Source organism: Nelumbo lutea, chromosome 5, assembly GCF_056320005.1.
Source record: "Nelumbo lutea isolate HS-2025 chromosome 5, American lotus-T2T, whole genome shotgun sequence".
Classification (NCBI taxonomy): domain Eukaryota; kingdom Viridiplantae; phylum Streptophyta; class Magnoliopsida; order Proteales; family Nelumbonaceae; genus Nelumbo; species Nelumbo lutea.
In genome coordinates this window covers 56,674,686-56,696,688 of record NC_142688.1, presented here as the reverse complement: position 1 = coordinate 56,696,688, position 22,003 = coordinate 56,674,686, and the positions used below count along the sequence as shown (strand labels likewise).

General features: G+C 38.0%; 1 protein-coding gene across 1 annotated transcript; it reads right to left on the bottom strand.

Annotated features, from left to right (window-relative positions):
* Positions 1 to 5,634: 5,634 nt before the first annotated feature.
* Positions 5,635 to 13,945, bottom strand: LOC148852565 (uncharacterized). The gene is made up of 4 exons (XM_088942839.1): positions 13,259 to 13,945; positions 13,103 to 13,150; positions 12,870 to 12,942; positions 5,635 to 6,010 (listed from the first exon to the last, which is right to left on the bottom strand). Exons 1-4 carry the CDS (start codon positions 13,786 to 13,788, stop codon positions 5,813 to 5,815), a joined length of 849 nt encoding a protein of 282 aa, XP_088798965.1. The 5' UTR covers positions 13,789 to 13,945; the 3' UTR covers positions 5,635 to 5,812.
* Between the last annotated feature and the right edge of the window lie 8,058 nt (positions 13,946 to 22,003).

Below are 22,003 nucleotides of genomic sequence, written 5' to 3'. Positions count from 1 at the left end.
ACATCCTGAATTGCCTGTCCAATGAACTGTATAATGCCTACTACTCTTACAATTTTTCCTATGAAATATAGAATGCTTTGGACAACAAATATGCTCTACAAAATGCCAAGAATAAAAAATATGTGGTTACTAATTTCCTACATTTTACCACTAAGGAAGACATTGACGTGTTTGCCCAAATAAATGAGTTTCAAGTACTTGTGGGGGAACTAACTAAAAAAGGCTTGGTACTACCATTTGTTGCTGGTTATCTCATGCAGAAATTGCCACATACATGGAATAATTTCAAAATAATATGAAGCATAAGAAAAGAACATACTTTGGATCAAATAGTGATCTGAATCAAAATAAAAGAAAAGAATAGAGAGAATGATGAAGTTCAAATTTTCAAAACCAATCTAGTGTGGAGGAAGTGACTACAAAATTCAAAAAGAGATTGAATGTAAAACATGATAAAAAAAAATTCAAAAAACAAAAGAAGAAAGAAAAATGCTATGTATGTGGCAAACCCGGGCATTACAAGAAAAATTGTTGTCACCAAAAGAACAAAGAATCTAGAAAACCAAAAGTCAACTTGATTGAGTATGTTATTGCAGCCATGGTAACCAAGGAAAACTTGGTTGATAAACTAAAAGAGTGGGTGTTGGATACTAGTGCTACTAAGCACACATGTGGAGACCGTGGCTCCTTCTACAAGTACACAACTCAAATTGAAGGGGAGTAAGTTTTCATTGGAAATTCACAAACTTTGAAGGTCATCGACAAGGGAAATGTGCTCCTGAAATTAGCTTTTGGAAAGATCATAATGCTTAATGATATGCTTGATGTACCAAATATTAGATGAAATTCAGTGTCAGGTGCACTCCTTAACAAAATAGGATTGAAGCTCACATTTGAAGTAGAGCTATGTTAACTAAAAACAATATATTTGTTGGAAAATGATATAATGCTAGGGGATTGTTTGTACTAAACATTTATGACATTATTATGAATAAAAATTATTCTTCTTCTACTTATATTGTTGAATCTTTTGATATTTAGCATACTAGACTAAGATGTTGTAGTTCTCCATATTTAAAACAATTATACAAGTTAGGACTTTTGAATGTTCCCTATTGATTTTACAAGTAATAAATGCCAAGTATGTATAGAAGCAAAATTCACTAAAAAACCTCATAAATATATATAAAGAGAAACTAAATTATTACAACTTATACATGGTGATTTAGGGGTCTTAAATTTCATGAAACTAGAGGAATAAAAAGGTATTACATAACATTCATAGATGACTTTTCAAGATATGCAAAAGTATTCTTATTAGATCAAATGATCAAACTGAACAAGCTTTTATAACATATAAAATTGAAGTAGAAAATTATAAGGAAAAAAATAAGAAGACTTAGAACTAATAGACGAACTGAATATGATGGAGAAACAATCAGAATTTTTTTTGAAGAAAATGGAATTACACATGAAACTATAACCCCTTACCAACCTGAATCTAATGGAGTTGTAGAAAGACTTAACAGAACGTTAAGGGAAATGATGAATGCTATGTTAATTAGTTCAGGTGTACCTTTGAACTTGTGGGGGCAAGCAATCCTAACAACTTATCACCTGTACAATATGATACTTCTTAAAAAGAAATGACAAATACCGTTTAAACTTTGGCATAACAGAAAATCCAACCTAAACTATTTAAAAAAGTTTGGGGTTGTTTAGTAAATATTAGAACATTGAACCTAAAAAAAATAAACTAGGACCTAAAACCTGTGGTTATATATTTATTGGCTATGCACAAAACGACATAGCTTACAGATTTCTTGTAATTAAAACAATAAAGAATGTTGTAGAATACAATACAATAATTAAGTCCCGAGATGTAGAATTCTTTGAGAATATACTCCCATTGAAAAATGAAGTAATAAATAAGGAACCACCCCATGTCTTTAATAGAAACCAAGAACAAGAGTTAAATGCAAAAGATGAAAGTACTTAGTCAAGAAATATTGATTCTAGTAATTAAGAAACAGACTTAAAGGAGAAATAAAAGACAAAGGAAAGAAACAAAATTGGGGTGATGGAATGTTCACATTTCTTGTGGACAATGGCTTAATAACCTATTAAGAAGCCATAACCTCCCTTGATGCAGTATTTTGGAAAAGAATGCATAAAAAGTAAAATATACTCTTTGATCACTACACACAATTTGGAATTAGTGGATCTTCCACTTGGACTAAGGCATTAGACTGTAAATGGATATTTAAGAAGTTAAAGGCAGATGGTACAATAGATAAATTTAAAGCTAGAGTAGTTGCTGAAGGTTTTAAACAAAATATATATATATATATTGATTACTTTAACACATATTCCCCATTTGCAAGGTTAACTATAATTAGAGTCTTGTTTGCTATAGCATCCAAACACAAGCTTGTGGCTCACCAAATGGATGTAAAACATAGCTTTCTTAAATGGAAAATTAGAAGAATAAATTTATATTAAATAACCTAAAGTTTTCATAGTACCGGGACAAGAAAACAAAGTGTGCAAATTAATCAAGTCTTTGTATACCTTAAAACAAGATCCAAAACAATGGCATAAAAAGTTTGATAATGCATTAATAACAAATGGATATAACAAAAATGATTCTGATAGATACGTCTATATCAAGTTTATGAATGATAAAGGAGTCATGATCTGTTAGTATAGCAAAACAGTTCTTAATGTCTATATTTGACACCAGAAACATGGGTGAGGCTGATGTAATCCTGGGGATTAAAATCTATAAAAAAGGAAATTTCATTTCCTTCCAATCACACTATGTAGAAACTTTATTTACAAAGGTTGGACATTATGATTGTAAACCTATTAAGACATCATTTGACTGTAGTGTTTACTTAAGAAAACATGTAAGGGAACTTGTTTCACAAAAGGAGTATGCAAACATAATTGGTTTTGTGTCCTACTTAAGGCTCAATTTGAAAGAGTACAAATACAAAGATATATAATACAAATACATGTAAAACAATACAAAATACAAGGTTTTGCACCCTACATATTTGTATTTGTACTCCTTCCAAACTAAGCCAAATGAATTGCACAAGACCGAATATAGCAATATCTGTAGAAAAACTAAGTCAACATACTCATAATCCTATATATGAACACTAGGCAGCTCTAGTATTATTAAAATATTTAAAAGGACCATAAACCATGGTTTATATTACTCAAGTATTCCTTTTATTTTAGAAGACTTTTTTATGCAAATTGGATTATAGGTTCAAAGGATAGTACTTCCATCAATGGATATGTCTTTATTCTAGGAGGTGGAGCAGTATCGTAGAAATCAGTAAAACAATTCTGTAATACATGTTCGACAATAAAGGCCAAATTCATTGCATTAAAATTGATAGAGTCTAAGGAATAGTGGCTAAGGAACCTATTGACAGATATACCATTTTTGCCATGACCAGTTCCATCTATATCTCTCCATTGTGACAATCAAGCAGCGATAGTCAGAACAAATAATAAAACTTATAATAGTAAGAGAAGACATTTCTACCTAAAACACAACTTCATAAAACAATACCTTAATGAAAACACAATCGCTTTGGATTTTGTAAGGTTTGAAAAGAACACTGATGATTTATTAACTAAACCACAAACTTCTAAGGTGGTTAATGAGGCATCAGTAGGAATGGGGTTGAGGCCTGTTACATAAGCCATTGTTGATGGACACTCAACCTATGTGAAAGGAGATCCCTGGAATTAGGTTTAATGGGTAAGAACGAATCACTGGTTGGGAAAGCACTATCAATTTGTACCCCGTTATAAATGCCGAAGATAGTGCTCACTACAGAATGAGAAGGGTGAGTCTAAGATTTTTAATCGGTTAAGAACGATATGTGCAGTGTAGTTAAAAAACCAACCTAAGTGAGTGTGAAGTATGGCCACGTTTATAATAACTCTGAGGGTTAACTCTCTAAAACACTCATGATTCCAAAGAGGGAATAATGCTGAAATATTCCAAAATAAAAGAATCACTAAGGAATGGTGAATTGAGTTGGATAGTATATTAGTTAGTTATGACAAAAGAAAGGTTGAAGGAGTGTGACTCTACCCATACACTTTAAAATAATTTGTTAGACCTAAGTGTTGATTGAAGTAAAAAAGACATCACCATGAATACTTATTTCACAACGATGCTTAGGTTATCTGGTTATTCTTGTAATTTTGAATCTTGTGGGAAATTATTGGAGGGAGATTCAAAATTTCAAGAATCTCATCTCTCTCCTCTTTGCCTTTTTTGTTTTTTTTTTCTTTTCTCTCTTCTCCTCTCTTGTATATAGGTAAAGAGCTCTTGTCCCACATTGTTTGGAAAAGAGATAAAGTTGAGTACATTAGTAATCTTGCTTCCTTTATGGTTAGAGACAATAGGAGGAAAGCACTGTATATCATTATCGCTACATGCATGTGAGGGGGGGGGGTTTAGGGAGTGCTTTTCATACACACATGCATTGTGCCGAGCCAGGCGTGGATACGGGTGCACGTGTGGGCCACACTCTCATTTTTCTTTTACTATTTTGTTTGTAATTGATTTGACCATTTAAATTTTAATTTTCTTTGTTAAACGTTTTCTTCTTTGTGCCTCTTCCTCTTTGCATCTCTTTGAATAGGTGCATTGTTTTAAAGAGACACATCACTCCATCTACGATATGTTCGGGTGATCGAAAGCTCTCTATAAATAGTGTTGTTCTACCCAGTAATAGAAAATAGTGAACAAAACACAATTTCTTCTTTATAAGTCGTCCATATTTAAGTGATTTGTAGAGGTTTAATAAACAAGTGAACATCCACTAGTAGCCCATGAGTTGTTTTATCTTAGTATCCGATTTGCATTTACCTGATTGCACTGCACCATAAGGGAGCAAATATGATTTTAAGGAGAATGACCAAGTGACACAACACAACCCTCATTTCCTCTACAAATTTACAACATTGTCTATTTTGGTCTGAAAAACATTCACCAATAAATTCCATTATACCTTCTATTTACTATTTGTACAACATTGAGAAGCCAACCAAGACTGACCCACCTAACAACAGATCCTCCACCCAAGGCCGTAAAGCCCGATAAAATAGCATACAGCGATTCCACGACCAGATGAAGTAGTCCCACTTGCAGAACATGTAGGACCACAACGAAAAATACCCCTAAGCCTATGAAACCACCAATATCTGACCCACCACAAACTAAAGCTAGTATAAATTCAGTGTGTAGTGAGATGGCCTATGGGATGTTTCTCAGAGTTAGGGATTGGAGGAGAGAAGAAAATAGGAGATCAAAATAAAATTAAAGAAGTGAATTTAACCGTAAGGATATTTTTACCTTCCATGTCCAGAACCGGGCTCCAACTACTAATGCCCGTCAACATTAGAAAAAAGATGCGAAGAGGTCCAATCGCGAAGTTAATCAAAGGGGGTTATATTTAAGGGATGTGATGTTTATTAGAACATCATCCAACTGCAAGATTAAATGGTAATATGATGGCTTTTGATACCGATCTTATGGTTGGTACATTCCCTTAGGAAAAAGACCCGTTGTTGAATTGACATTGCCACCCACCGTAGAAATACAAATTTGCATTGCATCAATTCTACAGTGCTACCTGCTGATAGCTACACAGAATTTTTGCGCCCTCACGTCTCACCAAAGTCACCAACAGGTATATATAGTGAATGAAATTTCCATGCAGACCAAGAATAACCCAACCCTGATAAACAATTCTCTCTCCCTGATACACACATCTTGCTATTGACCGAAGGAATTGATTAATTTCTGGTACTCCAGGGAACAACACTTTCTATAATGCAAACACATTAAATAGTTGTGAGATTTTTCTTTCATGGGCGCCACTTCATCTAAAAATTTAGGGAGCCATACAATATCTCGAACGCTCTTCAACGTTTGTGAATGCAGCAAATCCAGCCCAGCACATGAGATCTCTATCTGCCACCAGGGGTGAAATAACAATTCAATTGATGAGGAAATTTGTCTCAGAGCTTAATACAAGAATAATCCATGAAATATTAATGGGAGGTTAGTTTCGATCTTAGTAGAAAAAAAGGACAATTGGGAAATGTTTGATAATGTCTTTTGATGGATAGAGTAATCAACTAATAAAATAAAAATATTCAAATGTTATAATAATCAACTCAATTTCAGTTCCAGTCACGCATTAAGAAGCTCAAAATCATCCTCACAATTTATTTGTCCAGAGACAAAGCAACAAGTCATTCAACTCAACCACTACAGCTGTTACCAAACTACTACTTAGAAACATGATATTGTATGTCCAGTGAAAATATTGGCTATTAAATAGATTTACAATAAATTTTTTCAACATAAAATCATATTATGGCAGATTAATTGCTACTAAATTCCTGTTTCTACATTTCCATCAAGTTGTGTTTGGTTCCACTGTGCATTTATTTGCACTGATGCAAAACCATGGCAGTACGTGCAAATGATTTTAGTGCAAATTATAATTTATATTTATTTCAAATTTTACCTCATTTTGTTTGATTTTGCACTACCAATGAATTAAAGCAAGACTCAAACCAAAATAATGCAACACCACAACAAAATTAAACCAAATTTTGCATTATTTTCATTTACACTCCTCCGAAAGGTTCAAAGTATTGATATCAGGATGGTATGTATCGTATCGGGGCCTTCCCGATAGGCCCCTACAAGGGGTGTTTCAGGTGGGCAAGTGGTTCAGGGGGTAGACCAGCCTTAAACCAACCCCTCTGAACCGTACAGGCCGATATGCCCTACCCTATATCTATACTTTGAACCTTGATTCCATGCATTTATGCTAGTGAAAATAAAATTGCACTGCCACCAAACACAGCCTTATGGTTAATTAAGAGTGCGATTTGAGTCGGGTTGAGTATGGAGTTCGTAAATTTCCCAATGGGCCAGAGCCCTATGTTCACCATGTCGAAGGATCAATTGAACTTCTAGGGTAAGCATGCTCATTTGATTCTACTAACTCCAGTTAAGGTTCCAAGTTTCAATAAGATACCCTGTATCGGGTATATAATATCATATTGACAGCTCACGGTGGAAGGAAAACAAATACAAATATGTAGAACGAAAAACCTTATATTTTCTATTATTTTGCATTAATTTGTACTCAAAATATTTGTATTTGTATTCCTTCCAAACTAAGCCTAATTTGAACCCCATAAAATATGAATTAAGAAAAAAAAAAAAAATAGAAACCTCGATTGTAGCACAGGAAATTTTTTATGATCACATGGTGACAGGAAGGACCGAATGACCAATGGAGGAAGCGCTTTGAAATATAAAAAGAAAACAAATAGTGATATACATTATTTAATTACTCACATTCTAGTTGAAAATTTTATTAAAACAATTTAGGCACGTGCATGTGCAATACAGAAATGTGAGGAAGAAGTTGTGTTAAGTTAAAAAACAGTGATTTACACACTTGTGGATTTTATACAAAAGCAAGGAGCAAAAGCAATGTCAGAACAATTAAACAGATATATAGAATTTGTGAGTCTTAACAATAGATTATAATGAAATGCAAGTCAGACAGTAAAAATGAGGCCAACGATTGAATAGGTTGTAGACAACTTCACTTGACTAAAGCCTGATTCCTTTTGTTGCGTGTGTTGGCCTTGCTGCCCGATTCTTTTTTTCGTGAGTTAGGGTTGATTGTAGTTATATTTTCTTTCAATATACTCTTTTTTTATTAAATACAAAAGAAATAAAGGCAGTTTGACCCAAGGTTCAACTGTCTTGGGTTTATCGGGGTTTTGACCGGTTCAGGGGTGGAAAAGCCTTAAACCGGCCCCACTGAACAGAATTTGAAAAAAGAAATATAAAAAAAAAAAACTATCGATACTGTCTGATATCGGCAAACATGTATCCTAATGAGAACTTCCCAATACACCCCTACAAAGGGTGTATCAGGGTTTTGACCCATTCAGGGGTGAACTTAAACTGGCCCCTCTGAACCAAATTAAAAAAAAATAAAAAGAAAACTAAGAATACTGCCTGATACACCTCTACCAGAATATCGGGCATATCGATATTTTGAATCTTGTTTTGACATTGAACAGAAGGTTCGACAAAAGTGAACTTCATTTGTAAGTGGATTATAGCCGAGCCAAATATTTATCCGAGAATGGCTCAGTTGAAATGACGAGGCTTGAGTTTGAGCTTGACAATGCAACAAGTTTCATATAAAAATAAAAAATTAATTCATTATTATACATATAAAATTTTAAAAATATTAACTACCGAAATTAGCAAACACGACTATATATAGGGTTCAAGCTTAACTCAAATCAAGGTTAACTCATAAAAAAACTATTCAAAATGGAGTCATTGAAAATGCTTATGCAGCATCTGAATAAACAAAATATTTTGATTTTCTTCTAGTTATTTTATTTGCTCTTTGGTTAGAATAAGAAACCGGATAACGGCAAGAAACATACAAGTTCTTTCACCTATGTGAATAATTTCCCGTCATAAGATTTTGATTTTAACAAAAAAATAAAAAAACGAGAAAAAAGAAAAGAGAGAAAAGAGAAACATTTAGTCACTAATGCATTTAAGACAAATTTCCTCCAAGTACAAAATGACAGATTTGCTGGAAATTAGTAAGACAGCTTTAACAGAATTTCACCTTTTCCTCGTGTTCTTCCTCGGTAAAGTTTATTTGTTCGATAGATTTCCTGTATCATAGAATGATCGAATATGCTACATCTAGAAACCAAACGGGAAAATTCTTATTTTCCATCTTTTGACAGAGTAGTCAAATTACTTTTTTCCTCTATTTTCTTCCTTCTTTTTTCTTTCTTTGTCTTCTGTTTTATGACAGCGAGGTCATACTCAAAATGATTACTCTTCTGTATCAACTGTTCATCAGTCCATTACATTTACGTTCAGTGAAAGGAAATTGTCAGGAATAAATTGTCGCCAGAACACTGGCAATTTGTCTTCATTTGCAAAGCAACTGATAATTTTTCCTCTTTTTTTCTTCTTTTTTTTGGTTTACCTTTTTCCAACAAGCATCATTTTACAAAAAATGTCGATATATAGCAAAGGTACGTAAATTATTTTCCATAAGAATGGGAGAAAACTCGTTGTCAAGGCTGTGTTTGGCTTGAAAGAAAACCCAGGGAATGAAAGGGATAGATAGAAAAACCCTTACAAACCTTGTATAGGTTTCCCTGCCTTTCCCTTCCTTTTCCTACTTTTTCTTTTAAACCAAACACTGTAAAAATCTCTAAAATTCTCTTCAGACACATTTTGATGCACATGCTAAGGGTTGAATAGTTAACTAATCTATTATTGTATTGTGTTGCAAAGCTTTCCTATTGGTTTCCATGTTAAAAATTAGACCCTAATTAATGGAGAATCCCACTCTCTTTTTTTTTTTTTCTTTTTTTCCTGCTTTCAATGATTTTAGTCTTTATACATTTTCTTTCATATCAGTGTATATTACAACTTAAATACAATTATTTTTCATCTCATTTGATCACCTCTAATCAACCCCTCTTAACAGAGTCATAAGATGTTTCCATCAACTCCATGTCCAGTTCACTGATTCCAGCTTCTTTTGTCTACTTTTTTAATATGGGGACCTTACTTACATCAGACAAGTTTCTCCAAGACAGAAAAAGCCACCATGGGGCATTAATTTATTTATAAGCAGCTCAGTATCTCTTAGGCTGCATTTGGCATTCCTTATTTTAAGGACTTATCTCCTTTTTGCAGTTAAAACACCCCTAATGAACAATGAATTTTTAACTGCAGAAAGGAGATAAGTCCTTCAAATAAGGAATGCCAAATGAAGCCTTAGTATATCAAGCACGCGGTAGCTAAGAACTGATCTATGCTTGAACAGCATTGCTCCTGAGTTTCTTTAGGTTTTATAAAATTCTAAAAACTGCGGTTTGTACAAGCTCCACTTCATCTTAAACTTTATTATTACAATATGATCAAAGCATTCTGCTACATGTTTGGACCAAAGCCAAAGGCACAAACACAGAAGCATTTTATTCATGAACATACTCATAGGGTGATCTCCACTGTCACAAAAAGAACATCCTAGTGTTTGGTTTTGACATTTTCTGTATAGTTTAATCATGCCACTTCCTGTTATCTTCACAATGACTGTTGGTAGTACTCATATTATTTACATTTATTTTCTTTTTATATTTATATACTATATAAATGTTTAGTTAGATCATGGAAAATTCTCGTTTCTAAGCAATTTCTTTCAAGACTCTCTTGATATATATCTTTTTATTTTATGGTTTCTATATATCCAGTAACATAATTCAAAAGTTCTATAACATGAAAATACATTCCTAAACTATACCCTTCAAAGCCAATAGGGATAATAGATACTTCTGAGGTTCATTTAAGATCACAAATTTTAATAATGTGGAAAAGTAGTTACTGAATATTCAGATAATAACCAAGTAGCGTCACATTTTCCTTGATACTCGGGGCATATCAGCCGGTATTGGTACTTTTTTTTAGGTTTTATTTATTTATTTTTCTAAACTGGTTCAGAGGGGTTGGTTTAAGTCCCAACTACCCTCTGAACCAGTGTCTGACCCAATACAACCCCTGGAGGGGCATATCGAAAAGCCATCAGCACAATACATATCGGTTGATACGGGCCAATACGTATCGATACTTTGAACCTTGGTTAGGTCAAAAAAATATTTATGCCATTTCAAAAGTTCTCACAACTAGTACCGTCTTGAGAAAACTAAATTAAATTATTATAAAACAAAATAGTCAGTTTGAGGCCAATAATTCCATACCGCGCCTAGGTGAATCTAAGGGACTCATAGAATTTTGACAACTAGGTAAATGAAACATATGTACATGCATGAGAAAACCCAATTCAGGTTATTATATAAACAATGAATACTATATGGAAATTATTAATACTATATATATGGACAAGTGATGAAAACTTGGTTAAGCAGTCTGTTGAAAGAAACAACTTGTTAAGATGAGCAACTAGACAGAACCTTCTTAAAAGAAACCAGGTTATCATCATAATGGTAGTAATTAACATTAAGGATTATAAAGGATAGAATTGGAATAATAAGTAAAACAAAAAAATAAAATGCCAAGAACAAGGATGGAAAGGAGTACTATCTAATAGGAAGAGTGAACAAAAAGTAAACAATAAACACGCTCTAACACTATTAAATATCTCACTTGGAAACATAAGCCTACTTTCTTTGGACCAAACACAGCAGATTTATGGAGATTAAAAAAATAGAAAGCCAACTAGGAATACCAACTTAATTTATGTCATTCTAATTCTAATAAAAAAATGGAATTAGATATGGAGAAATAGAAAGAGTATAAGACTATGAACCTAATTTAAATATTATATAGTAGCAATGCTACTTTGAAAATTTCTAGAGTTTTATACTCTTTCTAAATTCTAGACCTAACCAACTATTCAAAAATGTGAATGTCCAACCTGAGGAGTCCCAATGAGAACTAAATGGCCAGAATACATGATTAGATAAGAGTCAGAAGGCTCAAACTAAATATTTTAAAAGCCAGACAGATAAATTGAGTGTTGCAATTATAGGTAGAACCCAGGTCTCTCCATGGTTAGATTGGTCGGACCCCTTTTATCCATCAAATGTTTCTGAGTAACAATTAACGGTACGTATCAATAAGGAAAGCCAAATAGAACAAAAATTCATAAAACAAACTTGGTGGTTAACTGGTGGAAATCTCATGTTTTTACTCTTCAAACCAGGGTTTGAATCTTATAGCTTTGCCTTTGGTATACAAATATACAATTGATACGCACGCTTAAGAAATATTAAAAACGCCAGTTCTCAAAATTTTATGGATTTTTTGAGAAAATGATGCTTCAACAGGAACCAAACTCATGCAAAAGACTGAGCTGTAGGTATTAGATGAAGCTCTTCCTCAGAATCATTCATTACAGTAAAAGTTTCTGCAACCCTTCTACCCCAGTATAGGAGAGAGAGAGAGAGAGAGAGAGAGAGAGAGAGAGAGAGAGTTCATGGTGTGAAGTATACATTAATCTTCTGAATATATCCCAAGTGGGTTCATCACCCGACTACAGTCATTCAGGTTTCCTGTAGTTAGATTGTGATCACAAAAACACCCAACTACCACATTTCTTGGAGTAGAAACTATCACAAACGTATGAAAGGTGACCCAGGAACTCATCTTATTGGTTCCACAGCCACTGACCAACCACACCCAACTAGAGTCGATGATTCCAAAACACCACACCTAAGCAGATAATCATACCCACCCAACTGGCTAGACTGAGTTCTAGCTTTCAAATCAAACCCGAATACTTAAACCCATCTCTCCAAGTAAGTCCAAGTGCAGGAAAATCATTGTCGTTAGTTGTGCTTTCTTTTCTTTCTTTTACATTTCTTTGCTTGAGTTTGTGTTTTCTTTTCTGTAATTATCACAACTAGACTTCGATATCTTAACCAACCACGGTGGAGACAAATGGGGTCTGGGTTTTTTGCTCTCAGCATTGAAGTTTCATCTCGTTTTCCTTCTTTCATAACTCTGGGTGTTTATGCAGAGTCCTACCCTATAAGTTCGTCGAGTGCAGTAGAATGAACGGCTACGATCTCATATTTATGGACCCTACGACCTCTGCATGTATTCCACGTGTAAACAAGTCTAAACAAACACTAAAAACAACCCACGTAACATAATAACGATCTAAACACATCAAGCATGCATGTAGCAAAGAAGAAGCGTCCAGTCTCTCTGTATGGTTTCTTACCTCAGCTTCGTTGGTAAGACCAAGCTTCGTAACCAGGTACGTCTTCACCATGAAAACAGTCACGTTCTCGTCCCTTTAATTCCAGCCAGAAAAGAAGAAAAGTAAAAAAATAAAATAAAATAAACAATAGATAGCTTTAAGCCCAATTATCTGAATATCATCATTAAGAAGAAGAAAAGAGAAAACCCAAAGACATGATTATACAAATAAAAATTCTAATTCGCACAACTTACTTGACTCTAATGTACGCCTTTGGAATCTGTGGCAGCGTTTCTCCTTCCCTGCTAGTGTGAACCATGATCAAGCTAAGTAGTCTATCTTGTTTTATTTTTCCTCAGAGAATAACTAATAAACAATGATAAGATGATAAGAAATTAAGAACCACTCACTGGTTAACAGAAGAACGGAGGCTAAACCACAACCCCAGTTCCGATCTCCGGCGGTAATCATGAGTGGCCTTGGGAACAGGCAGCTGCAGGTTCTCTGGGTGCAGAAATCCTCCATCTGAATCCAGGCGCCATGGCCATGCTGGAGATGTTAGCAACGTTAATGATGGCCCATCATGATGATGGGCTTGACCATGAGGCTGATTCCACCATCCACCATGATTACAAGCCGGCTGCATAGCTAGGCTACTACCACTATTACTACTATTTCTGACAACCTCATTCTCAAACCCTAACCCTAACCCTAACTGAAATGATGGTGAAGGAGAAGATGCAGAGGCGGAGGCAGAGGCAGAAGCCGAGCTTGACCCAATATGGTCTTCTGTACGGGACTGGGTCAAGCCCAGGCCAAGCCCGAGACCGAGCTCGAGCATGTTGTCCTCGTCCTCTTCTTCTGCTGCTTCCGCGTCTTGGTCTGAGAGTTGGTGATGGTGGTGGTAGAGGGGGAAGTTGTTGGGACATGAAGAGGCCATGGATGCATGCTACTTTACGCCGTTGCTGCTTTGTGCACCTGCTTGGTAAAAGATGGATGGATCTGGGTCCGGTTTGGCCCTTTATGGAACGGCAAAAGAAAACTTTCCTGTTCATACCAAACCACATAAAATCAAAACAAAAGTCCTTTTTTCTAGTTTTTATTTATTTCAGAATACATATAATAAAATAAAAATATTTATTTGTAACGTTTTATCTAATTTGCTTTGCTTGGCTTGTGTCTTGGGATTAAAACCAGCACGGAATTGTAGACGAGTTGGGGGAGTTTTCGCTGGTTTCCGAGGCTTAATTTGTTCTTTCTTGGTGGGTTTGCTATTGTCGTTGCACAGTTGCACCTGCACTGTTCAGATATAAGGGTTTACTACGGTTGGGAGAGAGAGAGAGAGAGATTCCCAGTACCTCTAGAGTCTGAAGAGCAGAGTGGGGCGTTCTGAATTTGGACGAATCGCTTTGCATCGATTCATTCCGAGACATTCCTTCCTTAGTTTCCTTCGGGACTGATGTCCTCGGAACCCAGGTTGAAAACGAAAAAAGAAAGAAAAAAAGAAGAGTTGATGCAGAGAAAGTTCAGAGAAAGTTTACACTTTTTAACATGGAGAATGAAAAGAGATGAGAAAGATGGGAAAGGAAAAAAAGCAAAGAGAACGAGCCAGAGATTATCTAGTCTTTCTTTAGTCCCAAAATATTATAAAAAGCACAGAAATAACGTTGAAATATTTGTGCAGATGAGATGGGTTCATGGTAGTCTTTTTAGATTCAGAAACATCTGAAGATTACGAAATATAATCAATAAATTTGGTCAAAAAGAACGATAAAATCTGCTGGTTGATTTTGTTCAGGGCTTTTTCTCTACATCAGTCGTCAGTTGAAGCGATTAGTGGACCAAATCAACCTTCAGCTACAATTTACCGGTAAATGTGGCCAACATGCAAGAGCCAAGGGACCCACTCCCACATCGAGTCGTCGATGATTTGATCTTTGTGTAGAGCTAAGCACACGAATTTGTTTTCCAGTTTTCCTTACAAATGCATTATCCATCACGTAACTGGAACATTGATAGTCATCGTTACAGCTCCCAATTAAACAAAATATTTCAGGAACCCACTGTGAAGTAATTTAATATTCCAGACGTAGTACGTTATAAGATGAATCTCCTACTCCTAGAGGTAAAAAGAGAAAAAAAATTCGTAACCCTAGCGTTGCAGAAAATCAATCAGACGTATAGCCACCAACCCCATGGGACATGGTACTCCCTCCACAGTTCACTTGGTTGCTTGGTACTAGGTGGGCCCATATGGACCCATTATCATCATCATAACACCTCCGACCTCGTGAAGGGAAGTAGGACCCACGAGCTATATGAGTGGCCCCCACTCGACGAAAAAAAAAAATCCCCCATGATAATCCCAACCCCACCAAGTGAGTTCAGATAATCCTTGTTCAAAATATCGGCCGGGAAATGATCATGTTTCATGCAAGCTCTCAGCCTCTCACCCGGTGGCACGTGGAAGACTTTGACTCAAGGGGCAGTTTGACTTGGAAAAGAGATGGACCCACAAAAGAAAGAAAATATGCATAGAAAGTTGACAGATAGCAACGTCCAACAAGCGCCAGGTGGCAAATTCAAAGGGCAAACATGCATGAATAGGGTGAATAAAAAAAAAATTGGATGGAAGGGAAAGGTTGGGGGGTTCGAGCCGACAGGAAAGAAAATAAATGGAGAAGCTTCAGATATGTTCGTTTCCGAGAAAGAAAGGAAACAGACAGAGTGATTTACGGATTCTCAAGGACGTACGTCTTCACAAGAAAGACCGTGACGGAGGAGAGAAACACGAGGAGTGAGGATGAGGGTGGGAAAGTGAAGAGAAGGAAAAGGCGTGCAACCTTGCTGTCAAAATGTGCAATGATGATGATTGTTTGTGACTTTTTCTCTGCCCGTACCATTAACGTGAGTTAGACGGAGTTAAGACTCGGGCAGGACTCTTGCGATCTGCTAACCCTACCACAAGCAAAAGCCAAAGCCAAAGGATTTGCTTTGGATGACTGTGATGAGAGACAAGAGGAGATTGTAACAGAGTTGGAGAGAGAGAGATGAATTGTGTATGGAGTGTTGATATTGACGTTGGGTGACATGCGAAATTGATGGTTTCCTTCTTTCTCTTCTTCTCGTCCCTCCCTAGGAGGAGTTAGTTCGGTTGAAGCTCTGGAGTAATGGTGATGGAATCCTGCTGAGGAGAACAGTTCTCTCTGTAGGTATTCTCCTTGGGATGAGATGAAAGTATGGAACCCCTTTTAGACTTTGGTTTGGGGCTTTGTTTGGTGATGGGACGTGAGATTTAAGTTTCAACAGGCAAGAATCACAGAAGGCAGCGGAGGTACGTGCAGATCAAGGTGGTAGGAGAGAGAGAGGGAAAGATAAATGGAAATGGTGGTTTTGACGTGAAGCCAAGGCAAATCATACAGGCAAATGTGTTACCATTAAAAGTCTGGCTGCAAGAAATCAAAAGTATACCGACATCGGCCATGGTTGATTGCCAACAGCCCATATATAATATTTAACATCAGCTCAGGGGGCTTGAAAGCAAAAATGGTTTTCTCGGAATGCTTGATTATAATAAGAAATGTTGACCAGGACAATGTATTTTACATAAAATATATAAACAGCAATCTGATTTCAGATTTACAGGCTCCTTGCGAAAAATGTATGAGCGATCAAGCATTTCCAGACAACTATCTTAAAATAATTTAATTTGTAAATATTTTATAAATAGGATTATAGGAATATAGGATATTTTATAAATAGAATTGAGATGTCTTAGGATTATAAGAATACAAGGAAAACTTAGAGATATTTTAAAAATCAATATGTGAATTTGGGGTATTTTAGGAATTGGATTATGACAATTTAGGGGTATTTTATAAATAGAATTATAGGATCCAAGGATTATAAGAATATGAGGAAAATTTAAAGATATTTTAAAAATCAATATTAACTCTACTGATATTTTACTAATTTACCATCGGGTTTGGAGAATTATATGCAAACCCCATCCCTCCCTTGTTCATGATTTGGAACAAAAATATTTTCCCCATCCCCACCTTGTCTCTTCCTCATCCCTATTTAAACTTCGAGAAAACTTACCCCATTCAAGATGGGGCAAGGTAGGGCCCTAGTTTTATAGGGAAAATTGCAATCCCTACAATTATAATAATTTTCTATAACTAATTAATTAACAGTAAATTAAATAACAATAAATTATAATATTTTATAATAATTTCCAAAAATTATTGAAATTGTTTTTTATTAGAAAAAAATGTATACTAAATTAGTTATTTACAATAATAATAAATTAATATGAATTAATGTAAATTATTTACTATTAATAAAATTGATGTAATTATATTAAATTAATATGATTATGGCAAATTACATTAATTTTAATTAAAAATAAATCATTTGTTGTTAATTAATGTAAAACCAAGTATGGTTGAAGTCAATCAAGTGGTCTACTCCGGTGTGGATAGATTTAATAAATTTTCTAAATTATTTCAGAAGTATTTATTAAAATAATAATAATACCAAGAGGGGGTGAATTGAGTATGTGTTAAAACTTCCCCTAAAATTGTATCTAAGCCTTCTTCAAAACATTGAAAATAAATGTAGCGGAATTGGAAACTTTGTGTGTGTGTGCAAGAAGAATAATTTTATAAAATGATTAATTTAACAACTAAACTAATCAACTGCTCCAAGTAATCATAAATAAGATGCAATTAAGTGAAGAATATATACATGTGATGTGTCGTAATCCGGCTACTCAATGCTGGATGTGATCTGGCTGCCAGCAATGACGATGACTGGGCTCCTGAAAGAGATGAATCAGAGATCCCGGGGTGGCTCACCCTGCGAGGATACTTCGATGGATAAGTTAGAGCACAATAGTAATAGAGAGCTAGAAGATGATAACAGTGAGAGAGCTAGAGAGCAAAGATTACACACACAATAATAAGAATAGAACGTACCTTGCCCCTAGCGGGGCGGAGTCTTTATATACTGGGGTCTATGCGGGTTGGTGGAATAGTCACCGGATCCCAACTGTGATGGGACCTGCTTGCATGTTAGGTGGGCGAAACGCCGTCAAAAGGTAATATCGTCCTGCCCGTTAGACGGTAATACTGTCACACGCCATCAAACGGTAATACTGTCTTACCCGTCAAACGGTAATACTGTCATACGCCGTCAAACGGTAATACTGTCCCTTCCTATCAGAACTGGGGAGTTGGTGAACTAACGTGACCGTTACGAGGTACGACCCTATAGGACACAGAGTACTATAGTGTGCTCCTCAAGGTTGCCATTCAGAGGTCTGAACGGTAGGCGAGTCGCTTGTAGGATACCGAGCTGACTGGTAGCGAGCTCCTCGAGCTTGTGCTCCTTAGGTCTGCCCTGATACGAATGCCGAAGTGCCCTGGGGCCGAGGTGATCCACTTGTCCGGGCATGATCTGTAACAAACTTGTTTTCATTTGTCACGATCTGTTACTGAGACGATCTTAGGTCAAAGTGACTTTAATTCTAGGTACCAGCTTACCCGAGCTCGCTTTGTAGCGAGCTGACTCATGCTAAGCTGTCACCCTTGTTGAGTCACGTCCACGTGCCGATCTGATCACATCGAGTTGTCGCTTATGTGGGGTCACGTCCACGTGTCTCCCTGTCATGAGGTCAGGCCAAATTCTCCTTCATCAATTGCCCCCCACTCCTCGAGCTAGGGGTCTTGACTTGGTTTGAGGAGCTCACGATGTGCCAAGTGGATTTGGCTCAAAGTCTTGCTGCTGTCAGATGGATCACGTGCGGTTTACGCACAGATGCCAAGCGATCTTTAGGCTCCGCGGATGCCAAAAAATGCGCTAAACTAATTTCTATCTCGATGGTCATGCAACCAATTTTCTCAGGAGCCATTGGATTGCTTTGATCTTGACCATTGCTTCTCCGGTATAGTGGCTATAAATAGGGGGACCCAAGACTCATTTCCTTCGCCACAAGCTTACTAGTCTTCGATCTGAGGTCGCGCTTAGCTTCTTTATCTCGGGTTTTCTAGTTTGTCATTTCCTTCTAATTCGATCGTCTCTCTTTGGTGAGTTTCCCTTCGCTTTTCTTTTCAGTTCTATTAAGTTTCATGTCTTCCTCTAGCTTTGATAGTCTTCTAGATGAGGTCGAGGTGGGTACCTCGGCTCAAGTCAGTAGCCGAGATGGGGCTACTTTGGGTTTAGAGATAATCCGTGGCCATCCCGAGGTATAGGCACCCCGAGAGGCTCGAGAGGCCTCAGGTAGTCAGGCATCCACTTCTCACCAAGGTCGGGTGCCGGACCACTTTGGCCCTTCGAGGATGACCTTGGACCGGCTCCAGGCCTTAGTACACCAGTACAACCTTCCGAGAGAATTCCCTTATAGTCTCCCCTCAAGTAACTTCTCGTGGGAACATGATCATAACGAGATCATAATCTTTGAAGAGCAACTCGTGGCTGGCCTTCGCCTTCCTTTATATCCCTTAATCGTAGAGGTCCTGAAGTCTTTTGACATTACCATAGATCAGTTACACCCGGACTCTATCCGCAACGTAGTAGGGACCATTTCGCTTTTTTATGAGTATTGTCTTCCCCTTGACCTCGATATCTTTTCTACCATTTTGTCAATAAAGAAAAACTCTTCATGTGCTCTTCCCGAGCATAGGAGAACCTATTACCTGCCCTCTCGCATGGGCTATAAGTTGTTACATGAACTCCCCAATAGGATCCTGACCTGGAAACGGGATTACTTCGTGGTCCGTAGCCCCGAGGGGTGGCCTTTCCCAATTCATTGGAGGTCAGTGATTCAGGTTCCTGGTGTTAGACTGGGCCTGAAGACAAGGGAGATGCTCAAGTCTTGGGCGGAGCTCGGCTTCCTCTGCTCAGACTACCTTGCTGAAGACAAGTTCGTGCGGGCCGGATTGAGTCCTGGTGGGTCGCCTTGGGTTTTCGCTTTTTCAAGGTTCTGATTAGTTCGTGGCTAATCTTACTTTTTGTTTTTGCAGCTACCATGCCGATCAACATGAAAAGCCTCTTGAGGAGCTCCCAAAAGGGAAAAAAGAGGACCGCGAAGAGATCGCGCCAGGAGGCCGATCTCTCTTCCAAAGTTGTAATCGTGGAGCCAGTCTCCACTGCACCTCCCTAGGAAGAGGCCTGATCTACTGCCCCCGAGGTGGTCATGGACGAGGTTCATCATGAGAGAGCTTGCCCTCAGAAGCCAGAGAGTTCGTCCGAACTATGCAGGTTTCCCCGAACTATTGAGTTACCAAGCTTGGCAACGAGTAAGGGTAATCGAGGTCGAATAGAAATTATAGGGTTTATACCTGAGTTGTCTTTAACTTAGGTGTTAGAAGTAGTTTACTTATGCCAGCGAGGTATCCAGGTCTTATGCAGTGCCTAGGTCCTTGTCAGTTCGACATTTTCGACCCTTAGTCTTTAGGAGGGACCCATAGTCTGCTCCTGAATTTTGCCCACGCCAAAGTGGCAACTAGGTCTTCTTGTGGCCCCTAGGCTTTGGGAGGGACCCGTAGTCCACTCCTGAAGTTTTTCCCATGCCGTAGAGGCTACTTGGTCTTTCAGTAGTATTGGCCGTTAGGCTTTGGGAGGGACCCGTAGTCCACTCCTGAACTTTTCCCATGCCGAAGTGGCAACTGGCCTTCTTGTGGCCCTTAGGCTTTGGGAGGGACCCGTAGTCCGCTCCTGAACTTTTGCTCATGCCGTAGAGGCGACTAGGTCTTCTTGTGGCCCTTAGGCTTTGGGAGGGATCCGTAGTCCGCTCCTGAACTTTCGTTGCTCCTTAGAGACCTGTAAGGAACTAAATGTCAGAGGACCCGAGGTGGCCAACCCGGTGAGGTCACTCCGATGGCTAAGTTAGTACTCTCATAGTAGACTGCGAGCTAGAAATCACAATCTGAGAGTTAGAGCTCGCTTACTTGTTTCTGGGGCTGGCGCCTTTCTAGTTCGTAATCAGAGGTAGTATCGCCTTAGATTGCTGATGTTCCACGTCCAAGGTACTCGCTCTCCTTCTAGGGTTTTGAGCTCGTACATACCTTCCCCGAGTATCCGCTTCACTCGGTAGGGACCTTCCCAGTTTGGTCCGAGCTTACCTACACCGGGCTCAAGTACCATAATTTTCTGGAGGACCAGGTCCCTACACGGAAGTGTCGCTTCCTAACTCGGACGTTATAATACCGGGCCACTCCTTGCTGGTAGGCTACGGTCCGGATGTACGCGAGGTCCCGTACCTCTTCTACTAGGTCGAGGTTGGTGCGGAGCTCGTCACCATTTCCTTCGTCGTCATAGGCTTCCAAGCGTAATGTAGGTACCTCGATTTTGACTGGGATTACCGCTTCCGTGCCATGGGTGAGGTTGAAGGGGGTTTCTCATGTGTCAGTCTTGACAATAGTTCGGTAAGCCCATAGTATGTTGGGCAGCTCCTCTACCCATAGCCCCTTAGCTCGAGATAAGCGGGCTTTTTGTCCGCGGAGTATGGCTCTGTTTGTGACTTCTGTTTGCCCATTCCCCTGGGGGTGTGCTACCGAAGTGAAGTTCTATTGTATCATAAATGAGCACTCGAGGCAGTCCGAAGCGGCACATTATGTTCTTCCGAAAGAAGTTCTGCACGGTTCGAGCTGTAATTGTTGCTAGGGGTTCTGCTTCTACCCACTTTGTAAAGTAATCTACTGCTACTACTAAGAATTTCCTTTGTCCTGTCATTGGCGGGAATGGTCCAAGGAGGTCAATCCCCCACTGTGCGAAGAGCCATGGGCTAGTGAGGTACTTCAGATCGATAGCAGGTTGGTGATGGATGTTGGCATACCTCTGAGATTTGTCGCATTTCTTGACGAGCTTGAGTGCGTCCGCCTTCATTGTGGGCCAATAGTATCTTTGTCATAGAAATTTATGGGCGAGAGCCCTGCCCCCCAAGTGTTCGCCGCATAGGCCTTCATGGGTGTTGTGGAGGACGAGCTCAGCCTCTGAAGGTCGCAAACAGCGCACGTAGGGGAGCGTGTAGGATCTTCTGTACAATCGTCCGTCTATCATGACGTACTTGGTTACTTGTCGTTCTACCCTTCTGGCTGCGTTGCGATCTGTAGGTTGAGTTCCGTGAAGTAGGTAGCTCGCGAGTGGGTCAA

Bases quoted from the DNA above. Each gene is read 5' to 3' on its own strand.
- LOC148852565 (XM_088942839.1), bottom strand. From the start codon at position 13,788: ATGGCCTCTTCATGTCCCAACAACTTCCCCCTCTACCACCACCATCAC. The intron at 12,943-13,102 runs GTAAGTTGTGCG...CTGGAATTAAAG, and splicing joins AAGGCGTACATTAGAGTCAA to GGACGAGAACGTGACTGTTT. The intron at 6,011-12,869 runs GTAAGAAACCAT...CCCTGGTGGCAG, and splicing joins GTCTTACCAACGAAGCTGAG to ATAGAGATCTCATGTGCTGG.